At 44.2% G+C, this 27,442-nt stretch overlaps 1 protein-coding gene and 1 non-coding gene across 7 annotated transcripts in view; one reads left to right on the top strand and one right to left on the bottom strand.

Annotated features, from left to right (window-relative positions):
• Positions 1–16,044: 16,044 nt before the first annotated feature.
• Positions 16,045–16,209, top strand: LOC136309639 (U1 spliceosomal RNA). The gene has a single exon (XR_010726332.1). It is a non-coding gene; the product is annotated as a U1 spliceosomal RNA (small nuclear RNA).
• Positions 16,210–20,478: 4,269 nt separating this feature from the next.
• Positions 20,479–27,442, bottom strand: part of DYNC2I1 (dynein 2 intermediate chain 1) — a 63,405-nt gene continuing 56,441 nt past the window's right edge. For 5 of the 6 annotated variants that reach the window (XM_066236730.1, XM_066236731.1, XM_066236735.1 and 2 more), the window contains 4 exons: positions 26,239–26,338; positions 25,920–26,051; positions 23,181–23,404; positions 20,479–20,798 (listed from right to left, as the gene is read on the bottom strand). In XM_066236730.1, the coding sequence (XP_066092827.1) occupies positions 20,624–20,798; positions 23,181–23,404; positions 25,920–26,051; positions 26,239–26,338 (631 nt within the window). In that variant the 3' untranslated portion in view covers positions 20,479–20,623. The remainder of the gene's footprint in view (positions 20,799–23,180; positions 23,405–25,919; positions 26,052–26,238; positions 26,339–27,442) is intronic. The other variant, XM_066236732.1, reaches the window with a different exon arrangement.

Below are 27,442 nucleotides of genomic sequence, written 5' to 3'. Positions count from 1 at the left end.
AGTATTTAGCTCTAGAAATTAGAAAGAAAATGTATTATAAGTTTTTTTTAAAGGGTAGAAACATCAACTGCTAAAAAAAACTAAGCATTTCGGAAGGGACATTGCTCCTCCCTCACTCACATAACTCTGTTTGGCCCCTAAGATGGCTGGTTAGCCAAAGATGAGTAAGATTCCTGAATGCAGGAACAATCTAAGACAGGCACAGTCAAAGAGGAGCCATCAGGAGAAGGCTTAGGAACTAACAAAGGTGAGGCTCAAACCCTCACTCCAACAATGCAGGAGACTGCTCCCCTGAAATAGTGGCCATCATCCACTGTCCAGAGCACCAAAAGAGGGGGACTCCCTAAAAACTCAAGAAAAACCAAGCAGCGGATGATACTACCAATAAGGTAGCCCTAAAACCAGTGAGGTTTTTAAGAAATTTTAGTAACTTTACTAGAACCCTTGTTGCCAAAGGATTTTTGCAACCAATTAGAAAAAGATTTTGCCAGCAGAAAAGGGAGACTGAGAATAAGAAGAAATAATTAGAAAAGCCAGACTTAGAATCTACTACAGAAGGCATAATGTCTGAGTGTTTAGTCTGTTGTCGGGAGCCGATCTACAACTGCTGGCTGACAAGGTCACAGCAGGAGAAGACCCACAACTGCTGGCTGACAAGGTCACAGCAGAAGAAGACCCACAACTGCTGGCTGACAAGGTCACAGCAGAAGAAGATCAAAAACTGCTGATTGACAAAGTCACAGCAGAGAAGACCAATGGCTGCGGGGTGACAAAGTCACTGCAGTGAAGACCAATGGCTGTGGGGTGACAAAGTCACTGCAAAGGAAAGGCACAATGATACTTCCCCTTTTGACTTTTTGAATAAATCTGGCCTTATATCCCCCCTTTTCTGGGTGTGTGCTATTAATTATGGCACAGGGATAATAGTACTGTGCTTTCCCTGTAGATTCGTAGTGATTTCTTTGGAAATGAGACAGAGGGTGTGAGTTCCACAGAAAAGCCTGTAAGCCCCTTGAACTGGGCTCATAGACACAAGAGGCTGGCTATGATATCCCTCGTAAAGGGTTAAGTTTGTAGGAGAATTCCTTCTTAATCATGTTAGAAAGAATAGATTGTGACTTGTGAATGGGTAGGAGGCAGTGGCTGTGCACAGAGCACCTCCCGGCCTTCACTTAATTCAACATTTTTCCTCCCTAGCCTTTTCATGTGATAGAGTAAAGAAACATTCCTTTCTTCTTGCTAATTTGATCTGCAGATAGTGGTACACTCTGAGAAGAATAGAGTCAGAACTTAACTAGTGTTTAAATATAATAAATAAGTAATATTTGACTAGATACTAGATAGACAATAGTATCTTAGGTAAGGTATAGTAGAATGGCCCATTGTGTGGCCTAGGATGAGAGCGCAGTCAGCAAGAAAAGAATGTTTTACCAAGAGAATTGTCTTTTGACTAAAGGCAATTGCTAGGCTTTCTCAATGAGATGTTCTCATAAGATTTATATACTTTCCAAAATTCTTTAATAATGAGAGAAATGTAGGGAAATCCATAGAAGTAATAACAAGGCAATTGCTAGGCTTTCTCAATGAGATGTTCTCATAAGATTTATATACTTTCCAAAATTCTTTAATAATGAGAGAAATGTAGGGAAATCCATAGAAGTAATAACAATTAATGTCTTATGTTGCTACTAGGCTATCGTGCAAGTGCACTCTGTATATCTTTGGGTGAAAGCCATTCTTAATGTTATGTCAATTTCTTTATAGGCAAGCCTTTTAGAATCTTGTGAGAAAAAGTAGGACACTGCTTAAACTCAAAGCCATTTACCTGAGCAAACGGTGGTCCATTGTTAGTCCTTAATAATCTCGTCTGCTAATCTCTCTCTGCCCCTTAACTCACAACAGCAGTAAAGTTAGTTAACTATTAGTACTAATACCTTAAAAGCTTTTACCGATGTTTTTATCACTATTCAAGTTATTTTGTACTTTGAATGATTTGCTACCTGGTTTGTAATTTATAGAAATAAATTAACTGTTATCTGGAAACATGTAAACATAGTGAAACAGAAGCAATGATTAACACCATGTAATTGTAACTCAGTGTGTGTGTATAAAAAGGGAGCTATACTAGCATTGAGCAGAGATGCCTGGCAGTAAATGCTAACCAGAGAATAAAGAGAAAGAAAAGAATTCGGCTCTCTCACTCCATTTTCGCCAACGCCATCTCCTCCTGTGGGACCCCTGGATCCCCCCCGGGGCTGGACCCCGGCAGTCTGTGCCCAGATAAATACTAAGCAAAGTAAAGAAATTATAAAGAGCCTGACCAGGCAGTGGCACAGTGGATAGAGCATCAAACTGGGATGCAGAGGACCCAGGTTCGAGACCCTGAGGTTGCCAGCTTGAATGCGGGCTTGTCTGTTTTGAGCAATAGCTCCAGCAAGGGGTTACTCGGTTTGCTGAAGGCCTGTGGTCAAGACACATATGAGAAAGCGATCAATGAACAACTAAGGTGTTGCAACACACAACGAAAAACTAATGATTGATGCTTCTCGTCTCTCCGTTCCTGTCTGTCTGTGTCTGTCTATCCCTCTTTCTGACTCTCTCTCTCTATCTCTGTAAAAAAAAAAGAAAGAAAGAAAGAAAGAAAAAGAAATTATAAAGGGAAACAGAAAGAGATAAACTTTCCCAGGTGAACATTTAGAGATAGATTTTACTAAAGTAATTGACACCTTTCTAGGATAGGTAGAAGCTTTTCCTACTAGAAATGTACCACAATAACAGTTGTTAAGAAATTGCTGTATGAAATTATTCCCAGATTTAGCTTGCCCATTAATATTGGGTCTAATGATAGACCTGCATTTGTATCCAAGATCTCACAGCTAGTAGGAAAGGAACTCAATATTAATTGGAAATTACATTGTGCCTATAGTCCCCTAAGTTCAGGGCAGGTAGAACGCATGAATCGGATCTTAAAGGAAACTTTAACCAAATTTGTTTTGAAACTGGTGAAAAGTGGCCCACCTTACTCCCCTTAGCCCTCCTTAGGGCAAGGTGCACCCCCTACAGGGAAGGATTCACTCCTTTTGAAATAATGTTGGGAGACCCCCTCCCTTACTACCAAAATTCAGAGAAGAAATAAAAGCTGACTTAAGTTACCACTCCTTCCTTAAGTACTTACAGGGTCTACAGATTACTCAGCAGGCTGTCCAAAAGACTGTCCGAGAGGTGATTCCAACACTGCCAAGAGATCTGGTACATCCCTTCCAGCCTGGGGACTCAGTCTGGGTAAAGAAGTATGCCACCCAAGGACTGACTTCCATGTGGATGGGTCCACACATCGTGATCCTGACCACTCCCACTGCTGCCAAGGTAGAAGGCCTACCTGCCTGGATCCACTACAGCTGGTTGAAGCCTGCAGTCCCAGTGGGGACACCCTCATGGACAGTGGAGACTGACCCCGCCAACCCTTGTAAATTGACCTTGAGAAGGACAGCATGCCCTGCTCCAGCCAGAAGCTGGAAGCTGGCTGGTCTACACACAGCTAATGCCCGAGGAAACTCCCTGAGGACCTCCTTTTATTTTATTTTATTTTTTATTTTTTTGTATTTTTCTGAAGCTGGAAATGGGGAGAGACAGTCAGACAGACTCCCGCATGCGCCTGACCGGGATCCACCCGGCACGCCCACCAGGGGCGACGCTCTGCCCACCAGGGGGCGATGCTCTGCCCCTCCGGGGCGTCGCTCTGTTGCGACCAGAGCCACTCTAGCGCCCGGGGCAGAGGCCAAGGAGCCATCCCCAGCGCCCGGGCCATCTTTGCTCCAATGGAGCCTTGGCTGCAGGAGGGGAAGAGAGAGACAGAGAGGAAGGAAGGGGGGTGGAGAAGTAAATAGGCACCTCTCCTATGTGCCCTGGCCGGGAATCAAACCTGGGTCCCCTGCACGCCAGGCCGCCGCTCCGCCGCTGAGCCAACCAGCCAGGGCCCTGAGGACCTCCTTTTAATTGGACTTTGGGGAGGGAGGAAAATTGAGGTCAAAGGAAAGTCAGAACAAGTTGTCTTAAGGGTTGGTGCATGTACTGCTTTGAGTCATACAGAAGGAAGATATAAGTCCCTTTGCTAGAAGGAAAGCTACAAGATAAATGAAAAATATATATGTGCTTATACTTAACCTATGAATGCTAGCTACCTAGAGGGAGGACATTTCCAGAAGGAAGTACTCTTTAAAGAAAAATTACTTATTGCCAGCTTGGTTGTCACTAAAGGTTAAGATTTTTAAAATTAAGAGTTCTGACTAGAAAGGAATTGTATAGTTTTGATAATAAAAGGTATAAGGTATGGAAATACTTTTGAAAGAAAAAGGAAAAAAGTAAGTTGTTATGAAAGCCAGTTATTTTTGAATAGATAATAAAGTTCATAAAAATTAAGGGCTTATGTGCTTGACCAGGCGGTGGATAGAGTGTCGACTGAGATGACGAGGACCCAGGTTCGAGACTCCGAGGTCACCAGCTTGAGAGCGGGCTCATCTTATTTGAGCAAAAGCTCACCAGCTTGGACCCAAGGTCGCTGGCAAGGGGTTACTCGGTCTGCTGAAGGCCCACAGTCAAGGCACATATGAGAAAGCAGTCAACGAACAACTAAGGTGTCACAATGCGCAACGAAAAACTAATGATTGATGCTTCTCATCTCTTTCCGTTCCTGTCTGTCCCTGTCTATCCCTCTCTCTGACTCTCTCTGTCTCTGTAAAAAATAAATAAATAAAATAAAATAAAAATTAAGGGTTTATGTAAGTTGCAGGTTTGTACAGGTTGTAAGAAATTAATCAGTAGCATTTGTTTCTTCAGTAGACTGTATTACTGTTAATGAAAATATCAAGTCTACCTGTTAAATATGAACAAAAGGCATCACCCTTTCTGTTGCATGTTTTAGAATGATGTTACTATTTACAGGATCTGCAGATCACTAATACTAGCCTTAACTTTAGCCCCTTCCTACTCAACAGCCTCATGCACCTCGTTAAAATGAGTCAAGGATTTGACTCAGGATATAAAACCAGTGGGGAATGTGATAGGGGCCTAGTGTTGTGTACGGGACCTCAGTATTGTGTATAGAGAGTTGGACATAAAAAGGAACTTTAATCTTACTTTTGGTAGCTGCTTAGAGTAGAAAATCCCCAATAGTCTGTACAAGGAAGTTAAACATTAAATGGAGCTTGCCTGTGGCAGTAGCATAGAGTGAAAAATTTTTACAAGCCCAACTAGTTATATATCTTGACTTAAATTGTGCCTACAGAAGCAGGATATAGTTTTATGCCTTAGCCTTGCAGCAATTACAGGAAGAACTGTAATCAGCTTTAGAACAAAAATGCTTTCTACCAAAATCTCAAGAATGTTGTACATACCTGTTGTAATAGCAATGACTTTGTGGTTTATCCCCTTAAATACTGCTCTCTCCCTAGGCTCAGGGCTGTTAGCTGTTTCTCAGTTAGCAGTCATAGGCTGGCTAATCAAGGCTCTTTAAATTTATAATCAATTTGGGTTCTGATCAATAATTACTCACATTTAGTCCATAACAATGTAATGTTTTACCCACATAGCTTTCTTGTTCTACGGGAGCAGGGGTGTAAGTATATTAATTTTGTATACTTTCTTACAGTTAAATCTCCTTAGCCTAATTCGAACTGCCATCAATTGACTTTTCTGACACTCAGATAAAAAATACATGGGGAAGAGCCCTGGCCGGTTGGCTCAGCGGTAGAGCGTCGGCCTAGCGTGCGGAGGACCCGGGTTCGATTCCCGGCCAGGGCACACAGGAGAAGCGCCCATTTGCTTCTCCACCCCTCCGCCGCACTTTCCTCTCTGTCTCTCTCTTCCCCTCCCGCAGCCAAGGTTCCATTGGAGCAAAGATGGCCCGGGCACTGGGGATGGCTCTGTGGCCTCTGCCTCAGGCGCTAGAGTGGCTCTGGTTGCAACATAGCAAAGCTCAGGATGGGCAGAGCATCGACCCCTGGTGGGCAGAGCGTCGCCCCCTGGTGGGCGTGCCGGGTGGATCCCGGTCGGGCACATGCCGGAGTCTGTCTGACTGTCTCTCCCTGTTTCCAGCTTCAGAAAAATGAAAAAAAAAAATACATGGGAAGTATACCTGGCAATGGTAAGTAAACTTCAATCACTCCTCTAAATTATATCTTGACTCTTTTTGTAATTAAAATAACTTGGAAAGCATTAAAACAATTTACAAAAAAGGCTAAAAAATCAAGCTGTTTTCAAGTTTCTCTCAAAAATATATCCGGACTTAAACCAGCCAAATTCTTCTTCCTGTGTGAAGGCAAGAAGAGATAGAAATATTCAGAAAACATAAAACTCGCCTGACCAGGCAGTGGCGCTGTGGATAGAGCGTCGGACTGGGATGCAGAGGACCCAGGTTCGGGACCCCGAGGTCGCCAGCTTGAGTGTGGGCTCATCTGGTTTGAGGAAAAAGCCCACCAGCTTGAACCCAAGGTTGCTGGCTCCAGCAAGGGGTTACTCAGTCTGCTGAAGGCCCATGGTCAAGGCACATATAAGAAAGCAATCAGGCCTGACCTGTGGTGGCGCAGTGGGATAAAGCGTCGACCTGGAACACTGAGGTCGCCGGTTCGAAACCTTGGGCTTGCCTGGTCAAGGCACATATGGGAGTTGATGCTTCCTGCTCCTCCCCCTTCTCCTCTCTCTCTGTCTCTCTCTCTCACTCCTCTCTCTCTAAAAAAATCAATAAATAAAATATTTTTTTAAAAAATGGCCTGACCTGTGGTGGCACAGTGGATAAATCGTCGACCTGGAATGCTGAGGTCGCCGGTTCGAAACCCTGGGCTTTCCTGGTCAAGGCACATATGGGAGTTGATGCTTCCAGCTCCTCCCCCTTCTCTCTCTCTGTCTCTCTCTCCTCTCTCTCCCTCTCTGTCTCTCTCTCCTCTCTAAAAAAAAAAAAGAATAAAAAAAAAATTAAAAAAAAAGCAATCAATGAACAACTAAGGTGTTGCAACACGCAATGAAAAACTAATGATTGATGCTTCTCATCTCTCTCCGTTCCTGTCTGTCTGTCCCTGTCTATCCCTCTCTCTGACTCACTCTCTGTCTCTAAAAAATAAATAAATAAAAATTAAAATAAAAACAAACAAAAAAAACCCCATAAAACTCTGATGTTGTTACCTAGGGACTCTAATTAATTTTTTTCAAGTGAAAATACAAGCCAACCACAAATGCAGAAAATGGAAAGTTTCAATAACATAAAGTTATTTTTTAAAACCCTGCCAGCAGCAAGTCTGAACTTCAGAGATCATCTAAAAAATGAATTTTTCTTTTAAAAATTAAATGCAAATGTAAAAAAATGATCTGGTTTGAGCAAAAGCTCACCAGCTTGGACCCAAGGTCGCTGGCTCAAGCAAGGGGTTATTTGGTCTGCTGAAGGCCTGCAGTCAAGGCACATATGAGAAAGCAGTCAATAAACAACTAAGGTATCGCAATGCACAACGAAAAACTAATGATTGATGCTTCTCATCTCTCTTTGTTCCTGTCTGTCTGTCCCTGTCTATCTCTCTGTCTCTGTAAAAAAAAAAAAATTAAGGGTTTATATAAGTTGCAGGTTTGTACAGGTTGTAAGAAATTAATCAGTAGCATTTGTTTCTTCAGTAGACTGTATTACTGTTAATGAAAATATCAAGTCTATTGATTTATGGAAGACTATATAAAATAATAATGATCATTTAAAACAGCAGCTATTCCTACAGACACTGAACAGGGGTGTGAGGATGGGAATTTGAACACCTGGTACTCACCCAGGTGTCCCTTCCCTACCACATTGGTCCCAGTGAATTCTCTTGTTCTAGAACATGGAGGCCTTTCATAGATCTAGAGACAGGTAGACATGATCCATTCTGAGCCCCAAACCCTCGTGAAACACAAGCCTTGAGGGGCCCATAGTGGCAGTCTGGGAGCATGAAGAGCCTCCTGGATGTGGGTGGCCCATAGGGGGCCGTGTGGACACCAGGAACCCTCTCAGGGCCCACCAGTTCCTCTCATGGGAGGAATGTGCTTCCTTTGACTAGCATCTGGCTGTGGGCAGCCCTCAAATATTGGCTTGGCTATAAAAAAGAGGATTTATCACCCTGTGCTTCCATTTGACATCTTCTGCAAGAGGCTGTAAGAACTCACAAACATGTAAACTCTTGGAAATCCAGATTAGCAGTCCCTCAGTCAAGCCATGAGAGGATTTGGGGCACAGAGAAAACAGCATGGCAATCACATTACACACTTGGGTGACACATGCATTGGAACAGCTAACTTCCTTCCCAACAAAGGGCATCTTCCATGCAGATTGTAAGCTTATTCAACCAACTCTTGTCCATTGCCGTAGCTTTGTAACATCCTTTTTAAAAAAATTTGATTGTTGCCTGACCAGGCAGTGGCGCAGTGGATACAGCGTCGGACTGGGATGCACAGGACCCAGATTTGAGACCCTGAGGTCACCAGCTTGATCATGGGCTCATCTGGTTTGAGCAAATAGCTCACGAGCTTGGACCCAAGGTCGCTGGCTCAGCAAGGGGTTACTCAGTCTGCTGAAGGCCCACGGTCAAGGCACATATGAGAAAGCAGTCAATGAACAAGTAAGGTGTCGCAATGCTCAATGAAAAACTAATGATTGATGCTTCTCATCTCTTCGTTCCTGTCTGTCTGTCCCTGTCTATCCCTCACTCTGATTCTCTCTCTCTGTCTCTGTAAAAAAAAATAATAAGGCCCTGGCCGGTTGGCTCAGTGGTAGAGCGTCAGCCTGGCGTGCAGGAGTCCCAGGTTCGATTCCCGGCCAGGGCACACAGGAGAGGCACCCATCTGTTTCTCCACCCCTCCCCCTCTCCTTCCTCTCTGTCTCTCTCTTCCCCTCCCGCAGCCAAGGTTCCATTGGAGCAAAGTTTGCCCGGGCACTGAGGATGGCTCTGTGGCCTCTGCCTCAGGGGCTACAATGGCTCTGGATGTAACAGAGCGATGCCCCAGAGGAGCAGAGCATCGCCCCCTGGTGGGCATGCCGGGTAAATCCTGGTCAGGCACATGCAAGAGTCTGTCTGACTGCCTCCCCGTTTCCAGCTTCGGAAAAATGAAAAAAAATAAATAATAATAATAATAAATAAAATTAAATAAAATTTAAAAAAGAAAAAAATTTGATGCTTTTAGAGAGAGAAAAACATCTATTTGTAGTTCCTCTTATTCATGAATTCATTGGTTGATTCTTGTATGTGCCCTGACTGGGGATCAAACCCTCAATCTTGATGTAGTGGAACAACACTCTAATCACCTGAGCTACCCAGCAGGGCTGTAATGAAATCAAGACATGGAATGCCTCTATCTTTGTCGTTTTTCTCCAGATCACTTAAGTCAGTTCTGGTCTTTTGTGGTTCCCATATGGCTTTTAGAATTGCTTCTCCTAATTTTATAAAAGTGCCATTGGGACAGTGTTTCCCAACCTTTTTTGTGCCATGCCCCACCTTAACCTTTCTAAAATTTTTATGTCCCCCCTATGTAACATACATAATTTTTAACATTAAAAAATTGATTTGTTCACTTAGTAAACATAAATGATAGGTTCTAGGAAGAAATCACTATGAAATTGTTAACAAAACACAGTAAGTAAAATTTCAAAACATATAATGAAAAACAAATTTAAATTCTAAATAATTTTAATACAGATTTTTCTATATTAATTTATTATTTTAATTTAGTATGATCCTTGCGCTTGATGCTTGCTACACAGAGATTTTATATTAGGTTCCAACTTGGTTAGCTTTAGTTTCAAGTCTCCACGTTGTGTTATATCCAGCCAATTTCTTTTTTTTACCAGTAAATCATTTACAGCACTAAATCCACATTCAGCTAAAAATGAAGATAGAAACGGTAGCAATACTTTTCTTGCACATTTGGTTGAATTTGGGTATTTGATTTCTGTTTCCTCACAAAGCCATGCCATCGCTCCTTTGATATTAAATAAAGCTTTAACTGACTCATCATTTTGCAATTCTGCGAGTTCTTCTTGATACTGCATATTTGATATATCAGACAAATCCACTAATATTGGCTGCATCATCCATGTTGGGAAATCAATTTGTTTTAAATCAGAAAATCTTTCTTTTAAATCTGCCAATAGAATATTCAAATGATTGACAATAACAAGTAAAGCGGTATCAGTTACTTCACATTTTTGGAGCCAATGAAACTGTTTAAAGTTTTTGTTGTTAATATGTTTCTGACATAACTCAATATTGGTAATGAAACCAAATATCTTTGCTTTTGCATTGACAAGAGTTTTATTTGTTCCTTGAGGTTGCTTATTTAATATATTTAGTTTTTCAAAGATATCGGCTAAATAACTCACAAATGCTTTACCATCTATTGTTAACAGATACTTCATTTCAGGTTTGTCGCTTAAAAAATCACTAAGAGTATCAAACAGTTCCATAAATCTTTTCAAACAGTTTCCTTTAGATAGCTGGTCTTCATTTTGTTCTTCACAAAATAGCTTGAAAAGACGCTCACATTTGGCACTAGCTTTAATAGCATTAACACACTTTATTACTGTATGTAATACTTCATTTGGAACAGCGAGATGTTTTTAGCTACCAAGTTTTCCCTATGAATAACACAATGCACAAGAATCATTTCTGGATTCACATCTTTCATCAATTTTAAGCAGCCATTTTTCTTGCCCATCATATTGGGAGCACCATCTGCAGCACAAGATGTTATATTTTTCATTGGTATATCATTGACATCTAAGTAGTTTTTTAGCTTATTATATATATCTTTGGAGGTAGTGGTGCTTTCTAATCTTTTACAGAACAACATTTCTTCAGCAAAATGTCCTTTATCAATATATCTTACGTAAGTTATCAATACTGCCTCACTGTCTCTCAAAGTTGATCCATCCATTTGCAAGGAGAATTTTCTTGTTTTCAGCTTTTCAATAAGTTGTTTTTCAATATCCTCACTCATTTCATCTATTCTTCTGCTAACAGTATTGTCACTGAGTGGCATAGCTTTTACATCTTTGTCATCTTTTTCAAGAACCATTTTAAGAAATGCTGATATTGACAGTTTTATTAAATTCTCTCCTATAGTGTGATTTTCTCCAGTTTTAGTGATGAATAAAGAAATTTGATAACTAGCCTCAAGAACACGATTATTAGTTGAAGTATGAGCAGTAAATAGAGACTTTAATGTTCTTTTTTCAAAATTTTTCTTTAAAGTTTTAAAGTAACTCAAATCTGAATTAATATGAGCACTATGTTTCGCCTTCAAATGCGCCTCAAGACGACCTCGTTTCATTGATTCGTTGGTCAAGCATTGCTGGCATAAAAGACAAAAAGGAATCAGCTCATCGTGAACAGCGGGTATGAACCCAAATTTTAAATATTCCTCTGAATATTGACGAGTTTTTTTATTGCTTGCACCACTCATTTTACTATGTGCTATAAGAAATAAAAATAAGATTAATTAAAAACTAATATTAAAATATGTGTTAAAATATATTCAATGTGACAGAGTAAACATATACTAAAAATTCATATTTATTTAAATGTATATAACACATTTACTACACTACCACCACAAATCAAAAGGTATCTATATTTTTTCCTCTTGACAAAATTTTCTGGGAATTTATGCTTCTAAAATTAAAATTGTCATGCATGCACCACTAATATTTATAAAATATTAGTGCTTTCTAGCCCCGATGCAAGAAGTACTTAATAAAGAGTTTAATATTGATAAAAATAAAATCAAATACTTACCAATTATATCTATACTATATATTGATATATGTATATTTATTAAATCAATGAGCTTTTACAACAGTTTTGACTGACACTTATTTCAAATTAACACCAACTGAATGATGTGAAACACTACAGAAGTTGCGATGGGCCAATTAGGTGAGAATAACTGCGTTGTTTAGTGAGTTTTTAAAACGTCCGGGGTTCCCCGTGGCAGACGGCACGCTCCACGGTGAACCCAGGACGAAGTTTACTTGATGACGCCAATCACCCAGTTGATATTTTGGTCCCGTCAAACGAAATTATACTTAATAATTATTTACCACAATTATTTAAGAATTGCATTTTTTGTTAAATTTGGCACCAATATCTAGCATTGCATTTAATGGCCCGGGGCGAAAGAGTTAAAGTCGTGTGGAGTCCATTTTCAAATTGCCCCCCTTAACTATCGAATTGCCCCCCTGTGGGGCATGGGCCCCACGTTGGGAAACACCACATTGGGATTTTGATAGGGTTGCATGACTCTGTTTATGACTTTGGGCAGTGTGGGCATTTTAATAATAAGTTTTCCAATCCATGAACATGGGATGTTGTTCCAGTTACTTGGATCTTTTTTCTTTTCTTTTTTTTAGTTATTTATCCATTTTTTTTTTAAATGTAGGGATAAATTTTCTTTTTTTTTAATTTTATTTATTCATTTTTAGAAAGGAGAGAGAGAGAGAGAGAGGAGAGAGAGAGAGGGAGAGAGGGAAAGAAGGGGGGAGGAGCAGGAAGCATCAACTCCCATATGTGCCTTGACCAGGCAAGCCCAGGGTTTTGAAACGGTGACCTCAATGTTCCAGGTGGACACTTTTATCCACTGTGCCACCACAGGTCAGGCACTTGATCTCTTTTAATTCATTAATGTTTTGTACTTTTCAGTGTACAGGTCTTTTACCTCTTTGGTTAAATTAATTCTTAACCATTTTATTGTTTTTGATGCTATTGTAAATGAGATTTACTTAATTTCCTCTTCAAATGATTCATTGTTAGTATATGGAAGTGCAGCTGATTCTTGTTTTTTTAATCCTGCAACCTTACAGAATTTATTTATTAGTTCTAACAATTTTTTTTGTGGAGTCTTTGGTTTTTCTACATATAGGATCATGCCATCTGCAAACACAGATTACTTTTCTGACGAGATCGGGCGCGTTCAGGGTGGTATGGCCGTAGACCAGATTACTTTTCTTTCTCTCCAATTAGGGAGCATTCTTTTGACAAACATCCCTGAAATTCTAACATCAATTCTTTTCCTGAATGTCTTTCCAATGTTTTTGCTGATTTTAGAGTAGCTTGTTCATTTTCTTACAGACCTGAAAGTACTCTTTATATTAAAAAAAAAACAAACCTTTTATCTATTTTTAAATTTTTTTTAGGTGAGAGGAGGGGAGATAGTGAGGAAGACTCCCACATGCACCCTGATTCACCCAGCAAACCCATCTAGGGCCAATGCTTGGGTACCAAGCTATTTTTAGTACCTGAGGCTGACTGAGCTATCCTCAGTGCCGAGGGCTATGCTCACACCAACTGATCCACTGGCTGCAGGAGGGGTAGAGGGAGAGAAAGGAGAAAGGGAGGAGGGAGAAGCAGATGATTGCTTCTCATGTGTGCTCTCATCGGGAATTGAACCCGGGACGTCCATACATCAGGCCAACACTCTATTCAGTGAGCCAACTAGCCAGGGCCACGTTTATCTTACATATAGCAAATATCTTCCATCTAATGCTTTGTATTTTTATTTTATTTGTGGCATTTTTGTTGTGTAGAGTTCTGTATTTTCATCAGTCAGTTTATTCAACTTCTATGAGCTTCAGAGTGTCTGCCATTCTTAAAAATGATTTTACCATATACAAAAAAATGCTTTCTTCTACTAATTATTTCTCTTTATACTTAGACATTTGGTCAACACTGAATTTATTTTGATGTAGTAGGGATGTAGGTCCAAGTTTAAATTCAAATCACAAAACTCTTCAGGAGTACATGGGAAATTTCCTGTCTACATTGTGTCTATGCCAGCTGCATTTGGAACCGTTATCAAAGGCTCAGAGGCAGCGAAATGCAAGCTTTCCGCTCCAGGCGCAGAATCGGGGATGATCGTGTACATGTGGGAGGGTGTGCAGGGACTGAATATGTGCCCCCAAACTGCATGTGCTGACACTCCAAAGTAATAAGTTTCTGAGGTGGGGCCTTTGGGAGGTGATAGGTCAGGAGGGTGGTGGCCCCACAAATGGGATCAGTGCTCTGTGAAAGGAATCCCAGGGCCAACTGGCTCTTTCCACCATGTGGGGACACAGTAAGAAGTCTGCAGTCTGCAGCCAGACCCTGACCAGGTGGCACCCTCATCTCCAGCCTCCAGAGCTGTGAGCAGTAAATTACTAGTGGTTATAAGCCCACAGTTTATATTTTGTTATAGCAGCCCAAGCAGACTGAGATGGGGGGAGCTCAGTGTTTAATTCCACGGTGGTTTCCATAGTGCAGAAACAATGCCCCCCAACATGTCAACAAGCACCTACATGGTGCATGGCCTTGATCCAGAGATGGAGTTAAAATTTTTACCTGGAAATGGATCACAAACTCCTGAAGGCAGACTTTGTACCTCACGATGCAATGCACACAGCACCATGCACAGACATATCAGGAGACCCAGGGTACTTCCACATAAGTGGTCAGATGCAGAGGGCAGCCTCCAAACCTGACCAGCTAGCCACCAGTCAGCTAACCTACTTGCTCTGGGGGCCAGGTCAAAGAATTTTTTTCTCATGTTTATATTGGGAAATAATCTCGGACTAGCAGGCAATAAGCACTTTTCTGACTGCTTTGAAATATCTGGGGAATTTGTCCTGTTATTAGCAGAAAGCAGAGTTTTAGGGCTTAAATTTTTCATCAGAACCAAGCAAAATGCAGGGAAGAGTCTTTTTTTGGTCACAAAGCCCCTAAGAACAGGGCCCCAGCGAGAGCTCATCAGGGTCACTGCTGATGGCAAGGCCGGGGACTGCACACCTCTTACAGACAACCTGCAAGTGTGAGACATTATAAATGAGAGGTGAGGGGAAATGCTGGTCATCTGGATGAGTCTAAGAAAAACCTGCAGCCTGACACACTGTTCTCCCCGGGGCATCTTCCTGAGCACAGAGCCAGCCCTGTGTGTGTGTGTGTGGGGGGGGGGGGGAGCATGACGGGAAGGTGAGGAGTTGCAGCTCTCAAACTTGAGGTTTCCATTTGAATTCAGAGTCAAAGTTCTCATTCTTTGCTCTTACCAGGCTCACGAAGTGACCAAATCAGATTCATAGTCAGTTGTGTACCTTCTGAGTCACTTTTTATTCCCAAGGTGAGGTCTCCTTCCCAATCACGATGCAAACAATCCATCAGAATATATCCAGCCGTCAGTTCTGACTGCCATCCAGAGTGTAAGCCTCATCACACCACGTCACAAAGACCATTGCTCAAGTATAATTCTATTTCTTTTTTTTTTAATTTATTTATTCATTTTAGAGAGGAGAGAGAGAAGAGGGGAGGAGCAGGAAGCATCAACTCCCATATATGCCTTGACCAGGCAGGTCCAGGGCCTCGAACTGGCGACCTCAGTGTATCCAGGTCAACGCTTTTATCCACTGTGCCACCATAGGTCAGGCAAATTCTATTTCTTCTTGAGAAAACTCAACACATACTTGTTGAATATATAGGAAGGTGCCCTTTCTGAGGCACGGGAGCTGTGGGCTGGCAAATGAAAAAGCATCAGACGTGGCCCTGAACTCTGAGCAACCCACTTCCCGTCTCCCAGAGGGAAAGGCAGAGTGCACTGGGGCCCCCAATCACCGCAAGAGCATTTCTAATGGCATGTTCATTATGAACCCTTAATTAAACCTGTAACATTAACTTTTAATTAGAGGAGCACACTGAGGTTCCAGCTGCCTGGGCATCCATGTGAATACATTTTCTGAGTAATTAAAATCCAGGCTTCCTTTTCAAGGACACATGAATCTGAGTGCTGCCTAATGAACAGATGGGCCAGGACAGTCCTGACTGCATGCCAGCTTCCAGGGGACCAGGAACCTCCTGTGTCTTCAAGAGCTGCTTTCTGCCTTGGAGCCGGGAGCTGTTCTCAGTGGGGCTGGTCGTTTGCAGTTTTCTAAACAAACTCACTTTCTGTCGGAGCTAACTGTACTTGTGCCCCTCCCTGCAACATTTGCATCCTGAAGAAACTGTTAAAATTACCACCAAGATACTTACCTGGCAGGGGAGATACCATGATCACGAAGGTGGTTTTCCCAGGGTGAGGCTTATTCATTGCACTCCGGATGTGCTGACCCCTGCGATTTCCCCAAATGTGGGAAACTTGGCTGCATAATTTGTGGTAGTGCCCCTCTGGGACTGCGTTCGCGCTCAAATTAAAAAAAAAAAAAATTACCACCAAGGAGGAAAATACATCACAGAGGATGCCTGGGTGTCCAGGATAGGTGTGGATGAGAAATGCCATGGTGCTTACCGGTGAGCCCGTGTCTTCCTTGGTGGTGTGGGGGGGGGGGGGAGGGAAGCAGAGACGACAGCTGAAGGCACAGTGTATGTCTCTGTGCCCCTGCCAGGCCTGAACCTGACTCCTGACTCACAGATGCCAGAGTGCTCTGGCCCGTTAGCTCACAGGTGCTCCTTCTTTGCGCCCCTTTATGTCCTTGCTTTGTCTCTTCTCAGGTCTATGCTTTCTCTTAGAACTGGGATGAGGAGCATACCAGTGCCAGAATGAAGCTCTTGGTGAAACACTCGCCATGCTTTGCATGTGCATGAACTTCTGCAGCATCAGCTGGGGACTAGTCAGTGAGAAGGCGACAGACAGTTGAACCAATTATAACTGCTTTTTCTGTTGTTTGGCACCCAGCTGCCCTTTTTAGAAAAACGAATGCAACGTTTGGTCTGAAAGCCACAGGGCTGCTCACAGGGACTGAGGTGGGCCCCCCAAGTGTCACCAGGGGAACCGGTGCTGGCTTTTGTCGGGTCTCTTCTGACAGAGGCAGGAAGGCAGCAGAGACGTGTGAGGCCCGTGTCACCCAGGGCAGCCGCACAAAATTCATCCCAGAACCCTGTCATCTGTGAACTTCCAGTTCTCTAGAACCAAACGAGGCCAATGGGCTGGTTCTGAGGCCCCCAGGTTCCTCTCCTCCCGGCGGTTGGGAGCCTGAGCAGGATGTGGATGCACATCTGCACCTGGACGGAGGAGAGGCAGAGGCAGTGGGGAGAATGGGTTCCCTGCTGCCCCTCTGGAGACTGACCATGTCTCGGGTAACCCCAAAGAACACAGTCCATGAGGCCAGTGTGACAGCAGAAGGGGCCAAGATATGATGGTGAAGGGGACCTTTACAGACACTCACCCCTCGCAATCTGGGAGACCCAGCACAGGCGGCTCGGGGCCTTGGGGTTTCACAGACAGCTTGCCTGCTGCTTTCCTTGCCAGCCACTGTCCTGAGAGCAAGTCCAAACATCACCCCTTTGCTGCAGACCTCCTGAGTAAATGGCTGCCACTGTGATGAACATCAGGCATCCTCATTGCTGTGGGGTTTTCCTGGCTTCCAGCAAATATTTACAGGACTGATCATCTAGATAACACAATGTTGCCATTTACGACACCATTATTCTGCCCTCACACAGGGGACCAGCCTTCCAAAGCGGACCTCGGTACATCCAGGGTTTTCTTGGGGTTCTCACAGTTTACTCCAGAATAATGCTTGGCCCTGGAAACACAAAAGCCAGAGACTTCAATGAAGTTTTTTTTATCCTTTTGTTATAAAAAGTAAAATAGGCCCTGGCCGGTTGGCTCAGCGGTAGAGCATCGGCCTGGCATGCGGGGGACCCGGGTTCGATTCCCGGCCAGGGCACATAGGAGAAGCACCCATTTGCTTCTCCACCCCCACCCCCTCCTTCCTCTCTGTCTCTCTCTTCCCCTCCCGCAGCCGAGGCTCCATTGGAACAAAGATGGCCCAGGCGCTGGGGATGGCTCCTTGGCCTCTGCCCCGGGCGCTGGAGTGGCTCTGGTCGTGGCAGAGCGACGCCCCGGAGGGGCAGAGCATCGCCCCTGGTGGGCGTGCCGGGTGGATCCTGGTCAGGCGCATGCGGGAGTCTGTCTGTCTGTCTCTCCCCGTTTCCAGCTTCAGAAAAATACAAAAAAAAAAAAAAAAAAAAAAAGCAAAATAAATTTTCTGTCATTTTAAAAGATGAATTCAAGGCCTGACCTGTGGTGGCGCAGTGGATAGAGCATCGACTTGGAAATGCTGAGGTCGCCGGTTCAGAACCCTGGGCTTGCCTGGTCAAGGCACATATGGGAGTTGATGCTTCCAGCTCCTCCCCCCTTCTCTCTCTCTGTCTTTCCCTCTCCTCTTTAAAATGAATAAATTTTAAAAAAAATTTAAAAGATGAATTCAAGTTAATGAACTGATAAATGTGGCTAAGCCATGAAATGGGGTATCTACCCTTGCTAGAGACTAGGACCAGCTCTTCAGTGCTGAGTGCTGTAAAGAATTATGGGACCATAAACATAAGCCTCAGTATTATATAAGGAACCCTCCACAACCCAGCAACAAAACCCAACAATCCAATTCAAAATGGATTTCCTAAGTTTCATGTTTTCTAGGTGCAAACACCTGTGTGCAGCCCTCGGGACTCCTAGGTGGGGACGTCCTGCAGGGTTCACGGACCCAACATACCTGTGTGACTCACAGGAAACTCACAGGGGAAAGCCACAACAGAGTGGACACAGATGTGCCTTTGCAAGGAACCTCCCTGTGCTGGGTCTGGTGTCCTAATCTGTGAGAAATGTTGCACTTTTTCCTGTTTCCTTTCTCACTAATTTCTGAAGACAGCCTGTCACCAACACTGCGGAGGAACAGGGCTCATGGCTGAAGGCCTTGTGGGTGGGGCCGAGCAGGGAGAGTGGGCTAACTATACAGGAACAATGCTCCTGGCTTCAGGTCTATTTGGCAATGTGTCACGAAATGCACTTGAAGTTTTAGCACAAAGAAAGCTGTCACCTCAAAGGCAGGATTTGGGGAGCCATGTGGGCCGCTGGCCCTCCACAGGACTCCTCACTCACCACACCTTCCTGCTGCACACCTACCTGGCACCTCGGAAGAGAATGGCTGTAGCCCACCTGCATGTCACACGGGCCCCCATCTGTAACCAGAACCGAGGACACACTGGTATCAGATGAGTCGCTGCGGGCAGTCTTGCTGTCACTGTGGCCTGGGCGTCGCTCAGGTGGCTTGTTAAGACTAAACACCTACATGTCTGAGCAGTTTCAGGGGCTGACGCCCAAGCAAATTCCCTCCCAGTAACAAATGAGCCTAATTGGAGGACACGCAGTGGACCCGTGGTGAACAATGCCTGAGACTTCACAGGCGTCACCCAGAGACATGCAAAGAAAAAGAGGGACAAATATAACCCCAACTTAACTATAGTGGAATCAGAAGTGAAACACCTACAACTAATGTCTACTTGAAAACATTCTAGATCTAGACCAATTATTGAGCTGGTGACAAGTGAGAGAAAAGAGCAAGGCTGACCCACAGGCTAACGGAGACAAGTGCACTCACTTCTCCTCTTTTGTGATGTGATCATGAACATTAATAAAGGTGCAGGATTAATATGAGCCGATTCAAGTCACTGTTTAACAAATACCAGTTGAGCATCTACTGTGTACCAGGCACTGCAGCAGGTGCTTGCGTTCAATGACCAACAGGCAGGTAAAAGCCTCTGTTCTAAATGAGTCCTGTCTGTATGTGATTTCAGGCACTAAAATACATTTTCATGGTGCGCTTTTTTTTTTTTTTTTTTTTTTACAGAGACAGAGAGAGAGTAAGAGAGAGGGATAGATAGGGACAGACAGACAGGAACGAAGAGATGAGAAGCATCAATCATCAGTTTTTTGTTGCGACACCTTAGTTGTTCATTGATTGCTTTCTCATATGTGCCTTGACCGTGGGCCTTCAGCAGATGGAGTAACCCCTTGCTCAAGCCAGCGACCCTGGGTCCAAGCTGGTGAGCTTTTCTCAAACCAGATGAGCCTGCGCTCAAGCTGGCAACCTTGAGGTCTTGAACCTGGGTCCTCTGCATCCCAGTCCGACTCTCTATCCACTGCGCCACCGCCTGGTCAGGCTTTAAAATCTAGTAATAAATAAATGGATAATATTTTAAAGCTGTTCTAAAAATAAGAAATATTCTCAGAAAAGAGTGCAGTGGATGTGATTGTATTTCCTTTGCAGTTCAGGATACACTAAAAATGTTGTTTTGCCTGACTAGGTGGTGGCGCAGTGGATAGAACATCAGACTGTGATGCAGAGGACCCAGGTTCGAGACCCCGAGGTCGCCAGCTTGAGCGCAGGTGCATCTGGTTTGAGCAAAGCTCACCAGCTTGGACCCAAGGTCGCTGGCTTGAGCAAGGGGTTACTTGGTCTGCTGAAGGCCCGTGGTCAAGGCACATAGGAGAAATCAATCAATGAACAACTAAGGTGTCGCAATGAAAAACTAATGATTGATGCTTCTCATCTCTCCATTCCTGTCTGTCTGTCCCTATCTCTCTCTCTGACTCTCTGTCTCTGTTAAAAAATAAATAAACAAACAAATAAATTAAAATGTTGTTTTCATTCAAAAACAATGATTTATTTACTGGGAATGTTGACATGACACTGTAAAATAGAGTATGTACAGAATATATGTATCCTATCTACACAATACACATGCAAACGGTGTGCCAGCCCCATTCTGTGATGACATCCCTCACAGTGTGTCTTCCCCTCGACGCCCAGCTGTTTGTCCCCCTAAAGTGCTTCCTGCAGAAGCAGCTGCAGCCTCCTCTGCTCGTCTTCCACTGGGGTTGCCCACTCCTTCTTCAAGTACTGGATATCCACACAGCCGGAGGCTCTGGCCAGTACCAGGACCAGGAAGCTGCCACTGGTCTTCTCTGGTTCACCCACGACCATCATGGTCACCAGCCTGAAAGCGAGAAGGACATGCTGGCTGATGGTGAGACTCTCAAATGACCCACCTTCCATGGGACAAGTACTAAGTATATATATTATTCTAATATTCACTTCAGGAAGTCAAGATGGAAGTCAGAATAGAAATAAATGCATAAAAATCTGTACAAACTGTTTTGAAACTCATTTCTGAATTAGAGGTCTGCTGGACTGACCGCTTGTGACTGTCTCTGATAAGGATGAAGGATGGGCTTCCCAGACAGGCCACTCACAGATCTGGATCTGCAGGCCAGCCCAGTGCCCTGAGTGCCACACCTGCCCCATGAGAAACCTGGAGCGCCACCTTACAGCCTGACTGTGCTGTGTCCCCTCACCGTTCCCATTTCTCTGTCCAGGCCCTGCTGAGGCAGTCTGGTCCCACAGCCTGGGCTCTGGCTGGGGGAACTCACAGCATTGTGCGGGAGGGGCAGGTGAGACTTCAGCCCTCCTGAGACCACTAATGAGCAAATCTTGAAAAGTTACAAGTTGTGAGAATTTTCACCAGGACCCAGGTACTTAACACTGCCATTCAGATACAGTGTAAATGCAGGTAGAGTCTGACTGCCACACTTCAGAAAGGGGAGGCAAGGGGATCGGGACTCACGCTTGGAGCACAAGGAGAACACATCCTGTCACTAAACTCTGTAGATGTAAAAAACCATCAAAATTGGTGCAGAAACACCAGTCAGTATTACCATGGCCAATTTAAAAGGTGCTTTGGATTTGTGAACTGAACAGGATCCAAGCAAAGAGTGTAGAAAACAGAAAACATGGGGCTGGACACTGGCTTCCACCCTCTGCTCTGCTGCTGACCATCCAGGCCACAGCAAGTAGGCTTGTTATTATAATTTTAACTTAGCTCTGAAAGTGACAAATTCTTCCTCCTATCCAAACTCCTGCCTTTTGCACTCTATTAGTTTCTTGTTTCTCTTTACAGCTAAAGAAAAATAATTGAACACTTTTTGCAGACATTACTTCTTTAACTTAAGTGCTGCTGCTTACTGCTGAGGCAGGTGGTGTCTAGGAGAATGTTCTAGATCACTCTGCCTTTTCTCCCCCTCTGTGGAGCTGCTTCCTGCCATGGGGCTTCAGCCCAGCTGCCTCTGCTGGGCTCCTGACACCATGAGCTTGACAACCCCCTAGCACAGTGACAGCACTGGAGGGCCTGCCTGTCCCTGAGACCCCATCTCCTAAGACCCTGCCCAAGCGCCCCCTTCTCAACCAAACCTTCCTTCCTGGCCCAGGAAAGGTCCAGACTCCATCTGGGCCACACTTGGGACTTGGAATGCTGCCCCCTCCTTACTCCCCATCACACTGTGGACCCTGCCGATTATTATATTTTGTAAACACCCATCTTACCCCATGAGGACGTGAGCCCCACTGACTGGTCCACTATGCACCCAGGTGCCTGGAGCCGTGCCAAGCACAGCGTGGGTGGGTGCTCAATATTTGTTTTAGGAAATAACTGACAAACGTTTTAGAATAATCTGCGTGTATATTATGTGTTCACAATCACAATATGAATTTTGAGGATATACATTTTTTAATTATTAGACTAATGTATATACCTAGTATTTATACTAAATAAATGTAATTCTCATTTTTTTCAGATCTTATCAGTATGTCCCTAACATTGTGTCAAATGATTTTGGTTTAATCACTTTTCCAGATAGGTGGTCCCCTCCCCCAGGTTATTAAAGCCTTCACAGTTGGGGAATTACTGACAAGAAATACAAAATCTCAAGAAAACAGGTGAACAGACAGAATGGGTCAGGACAGAACCCTTCACAGAGAAAACTTTTATAAATTCTTCAAGTTTCAATTCCTAAAACAAGATAGGACTTGTTGACAGTGTGCTAGTGGCCACCCCCATGTCCTATCTTCACCCAAATCCACACAGACGCCACACAGCTGGTGTGGCTGGGACCTCCTTCTGGGGCAGAGGAACACATGGATGTGAAATTATGTGAATTACAATTCCCAGGTAATGGCTTGTTTTAGAAATTAGAGAGAGTACTTTGTACTCCACCCAGGTGCACACTGAGGCTATGAGACCAGCCAGTGAACATAACTAAAAAGGTCACAAGTTTCTTCTTCTCTTTATTGGAGGACAATGATGGGGAAATAGCACTGTGTGAATTCTTTAAATCATAGACTATTCTGGACTATACTGAAATAGGCATACTTTAAAGTGGTTTTTAAAGTACTACTTAAATGTATAAATATAAAAATAATACTTAAATTGAAATATAAGTAACCACATTTAAAGTAGCAACCCTGTGCATAAATTAAAAGCCCAACAGCAGTGCTTCTGCGAGAACGACCTGTGACGCGTCATCACGGGTTTCACCAGACTTACTTGTCTGGAGAGATGAGCTGCTTGGCAACGGGACCAAGATCACTTTCCAGAAGGTCCCAGATGTAAATGCAGGAAGTGTCATCCTGGACAAAAAACACAGCAGGCCTTGTTGGGGACCACTGCAGGCCAGTGACAGTGTGGCCCTTGGTGCTATGTCCCCACTGCCGGAGAGGCCACTCGGATGTCAGCTGGTGAAGCCTGATGCTCCCGTCACAACAGCCAGCCTGGGGGGGGGGGGAGGGAGACGGGACTGTGGATCATGGTTCTTTTTTACCCAATCTCAGCAGCCAGGAAAAATTTTCAGAGCATTAGCTTTTTTTAGTTTGTACAGCAAAAAAATTTAATCTATTTTCTCTTTTCCAAGCATAAAATTCTAACATTAACTCCGTCCTGACAAACTACAAAGGTGAGCATTCACTCTGGGCATGCAGGTACTTCTGTACCCCTTCACCTTCCCAACACGGCTAAGTCAACGGATTCAGGAAATGCATGGATAGGTGTTTATTTTTAGCAAAGTCGATTCTTGCTGATTCAAGCACAGGGCATTAACATTGGCTTCCTGAAAATAAATAAGCTACCTTTCCCCCTCAAAATTACATATGTTTGCACCAATAATATAGTTATATATCTATCCTGCTGGGTTGAAATTTTCATAAAACAAAATTTAGCTGATTTATTAAAAGATTTTTAGCTAAAAAGAGAAGCGTTCACCTGCTTTTTACTTAAAATATTTAGTCTTTCACATAAAGCAGGGGCACAAGCCCACAATCGCAAAAGGCTGTGTGTCTTAGAGAACGGACTAATGAACAAACATGTCAGGGGTGACAGACAGGTTTCCCTGCTGGCCCTGAGCCAAATGTGGGCCGAGCGCCAGCCGTGGTTGCTGTGTGTCCTGCATATCCGAGCCCTTCTCACTGCCCAGATCTTGGTCTCCACATGATTTTCCCTAACAGTGGCCAGGATTCCTTGGAGAAATGGTTGGTCCTGGGGTTTATTATACCAAAAGCAAAGAAGAGCTTACAGAATGATGTCAGAAGGAAACAAGAACCAGTTCCAAGGATGCCCCAGGACAATCTAAGCAGCAGAACAGAGGCAGGACATGACTGTAAGCCACTGAGGACAGTAAGAAACCATGTGTCCACACTTACATAATACATACATGCCTCCAAATATGCCTAATACATACCTAATATATACACCTACATCCATTCTTACACAGGATAGCAGACAGTTAACTACTAAACATGGAATTAGCAATGGGATAGAAAGCCACCACCAACAATCACCCTGACAACAGATGCTGGCAAGGATCATGAATGAATGCAGGTCAGGATGAATGCAGGTGAGGATGAATGCAAGCGAGGATGTGAAGATGCAGGTGAGGATGTGAGGATGCAGCTGAGGATGGAGGCAGGTCAGGATGAATGCAGGTGAGAATGAATGCAAGCGAGGATGTGAGGATGCAGGTGAGGATGGAAGCAGGGAAGGATGTGAGGATGCAGATGAGGATGGAGGCAGGAGAGGATGTGAGGATGCAGGTGAGGATGGAGGCAGGTGAGGATGTGAAGATGCAGGTGAGGATAGAGGCAGGTGAGGATAGAGGCAGGTGAGGATAGAGGCAGGTAAGGATGGAGGCAGGTGAGGATGTGAGGATGCAGGCGAGGATGGAAGCAGGTAAGGATGTGAGGATGCAGGTGAGGATGGAGGCAGGTGAGGATGTGAAGATGCAGGTGAAGACATGAGGATGCAGGTGAGGATGTGGGGTGGCAAGACCCTCACATAGTATCCACTTGTCTTCCTCCCCACATAATGCTCATGAATCAGAAAGACAGTGGCCTCTCAGCACTGGTTTTCTACCTTATCCAGGGAACTGGCAGAAGGGTGAGGATACAACACCAGAACCTAACCATGAAGAAACATCACACAAATTCAGAGTGAGGAGCCCTCTATGCCCTTCAAATATGTCAAGGTCATGAGAGGAGATGCATGACCTGGGACGTAATTTTGTTTATAAAGGACATTACTGGGATCACTGTGACATTTCACTCACATCTATAGCTCGGGTGATGGGATGCACCGGCACGAACTGCCTGACCACAGAGGGACTGTGGCTACAGGAGAAACCAGCACTGAACTACATAGGGATGGGAATTACATCTGCAATTTCTGAGATGGCTGCAGGACATCAGTCCACACACAGAGGGAGAGGACGGAGCTGTGGTGGCAAGTGTATGACATGCAGGGCACCTATATGAAGGGTAGTCAGAGATCCTCTCTGCTATTCTTGTAACTTCTCTATAAGACTGAAAAATACCAAAATAAAGCTTTCAGATCTACACTAGCCACATAATGACATACACAGATGGGACCTGCCGACAACCACATGGCAAGACGTGCACAGACCCCAAGGGACCGAGGCACTAGTAAATGATCAACTCTAAAGTCCAATCCACCACTGCAAGTGTTTTGCTGCCCAAATAAAACTGGTGCTTTAGGCCCTGACAGGGTGGCTCTGTAGATAAAGCATAGCCCCGGCGCACTTGGTAGCAGGTTCAATCACCAGTCGGGGCACATACGAGAAGCAACCAATGAGTGCACAACTAGATGGAACAACTAAGTGGAATAACAAGTTGATACTTCTCTTGCTCTCTCAATCAATGGAAAAATTAAACAACAAAAAACACAACCCCACCCCACCCCCCAAAAAAACCTGGTGTTTTAAAAAACAGATTTTCTTACCAAAAATATTGGTTCTCCAAATGGTGAAAAGTCAACCACATTCACCTTTACTGGTCTCATGCCATGCTGTGGAGGTTTGAAGAATTGGGGCGATGCTCTCAAATCCTGTCTGGTGCCATGACTTACAAGACCCTGGTAATAAAAAGACCACAGTGACTAAAGCAAAGAATTAGGTACAAGGTTGGACAAAGCTAGTATTCTTGAAACAATTTAAACAACATTGTAAAAGCAAACGGTAAATTCATCTTTAATGACGATGTTCATGCAGCAACTCCAGGAAAGAAGAATGAGCTCCAGAATGAATCAGAACACTGCTCACCACGTTGGTGCCAATAATAAAGTGATTAGGATCTGAAGGCAGAAATTTCACATTCAGTGTTTGTGTGGTCCCCCAAAGGTCATCACCTCTACAGGCAAGGCTGGAAAAAAGCAAAGATGAGGAGATGGAGCATTCTGAAACCAAAAGGGTGATGAGGACACAGCACACTCATCAAGTGTCATTAGGTATGTAACTGGCCATTTCACATTCCCTGTGATTCTTGACCACTGTTCTCTGTATCCACTTTTGTGCTTTGAATAATTCCTTCAGCTACGTCTAATCTGATATTTAACATAGACTAACTTGAAATTTCATAAATAACAGCTTCACTTCTAGGACTGTCCGTCAGATTGTCCCTCTTCTCATGTTATCAGCACACAACTCCCACACCCTGTGCTACGTGATGTCACCTCACACAAGCAGTTTCAGTTTCTGTCATTTCTTTTTGTCTACTGCTTTGTGTGGGAGCCCTGGGAGCCCAGCATGGGGTGGGGGCACCGGTCTGGGACTGCGATGCCAACTTCTCAGCTTGCTGATCCTGAGATTGGGATTTTGTCTTCCCCTCTCCCCCATCTCCTGGGCTGGGAGTGAGGCTTTCTGGGTTTCTCTCTCACTGAAGGGACTACAAAACCCAGGCCCTGCATCAGGCAAGCCCCGTGCCTCTCTGTCCTGCGTGGGCTGTAGCCCGCACTCACAAAAGCTGCTGCTGGCTTCAACCCCGCCCTTGACCTGATGCTAAGTTTCCCATCACCCAAAACCCCTACTTTGCTTGCTGTTTTCACCTGACCCAGTGCACATATGTGCAAAGGAGAGGCCATGGGCTGAGTAGAACCAGGAACCGAGCCACTCCCAATTCTCACACCTACAAATGTCACTTGTTAGCTCAGGACATCCTGCTGTCACTTCCAAAAGCACAGCTGAGCCCACCCCAGACTGTCTACGTCCTTCCCTCACACCCCTCAGCTGTCTGTTGCACCTAGAAACTGAGACCAATGGCTGGGAGAGGGCAGGTCCTCCCTCTCGCAGTTCCTAGAACCACTTGGTCTACTCTACCCTTTAATTGAAAGGCACCCTCACACCCACAACAGCTACCCTGGTTCAAACCTGACCTTCCACATTACCCCTACAACAGTCTCTGCATGGTCTCCTGACTCCAGTGCCTTTCCTCTGCTTCCACTCTAAGTCCTGAATGGCTCCCTAATGC

The sequence above is a fragment of the Saccopteryx bilineata genome, chromosome 6 (assembly GCF_036850765.1).
Source record: "Saccopteryx bilineata isolate mSacBil1 chromosome 6, mSacBil1_pri_phased_curated, whole genome shotgun sequence".
Classification (NCBI taxonomy): domain Eukaryota; kingdom Metazoa; phylum Chordata; class Mammalia; order Chiroptera; family Emballonuridae; genus Saccopteryx; species Saccopteryx bilineata.
Note: the sequence above shows the minus strand (reverse complement) of the source record. Positions and strands in the feature narration are given on the sequence as shown.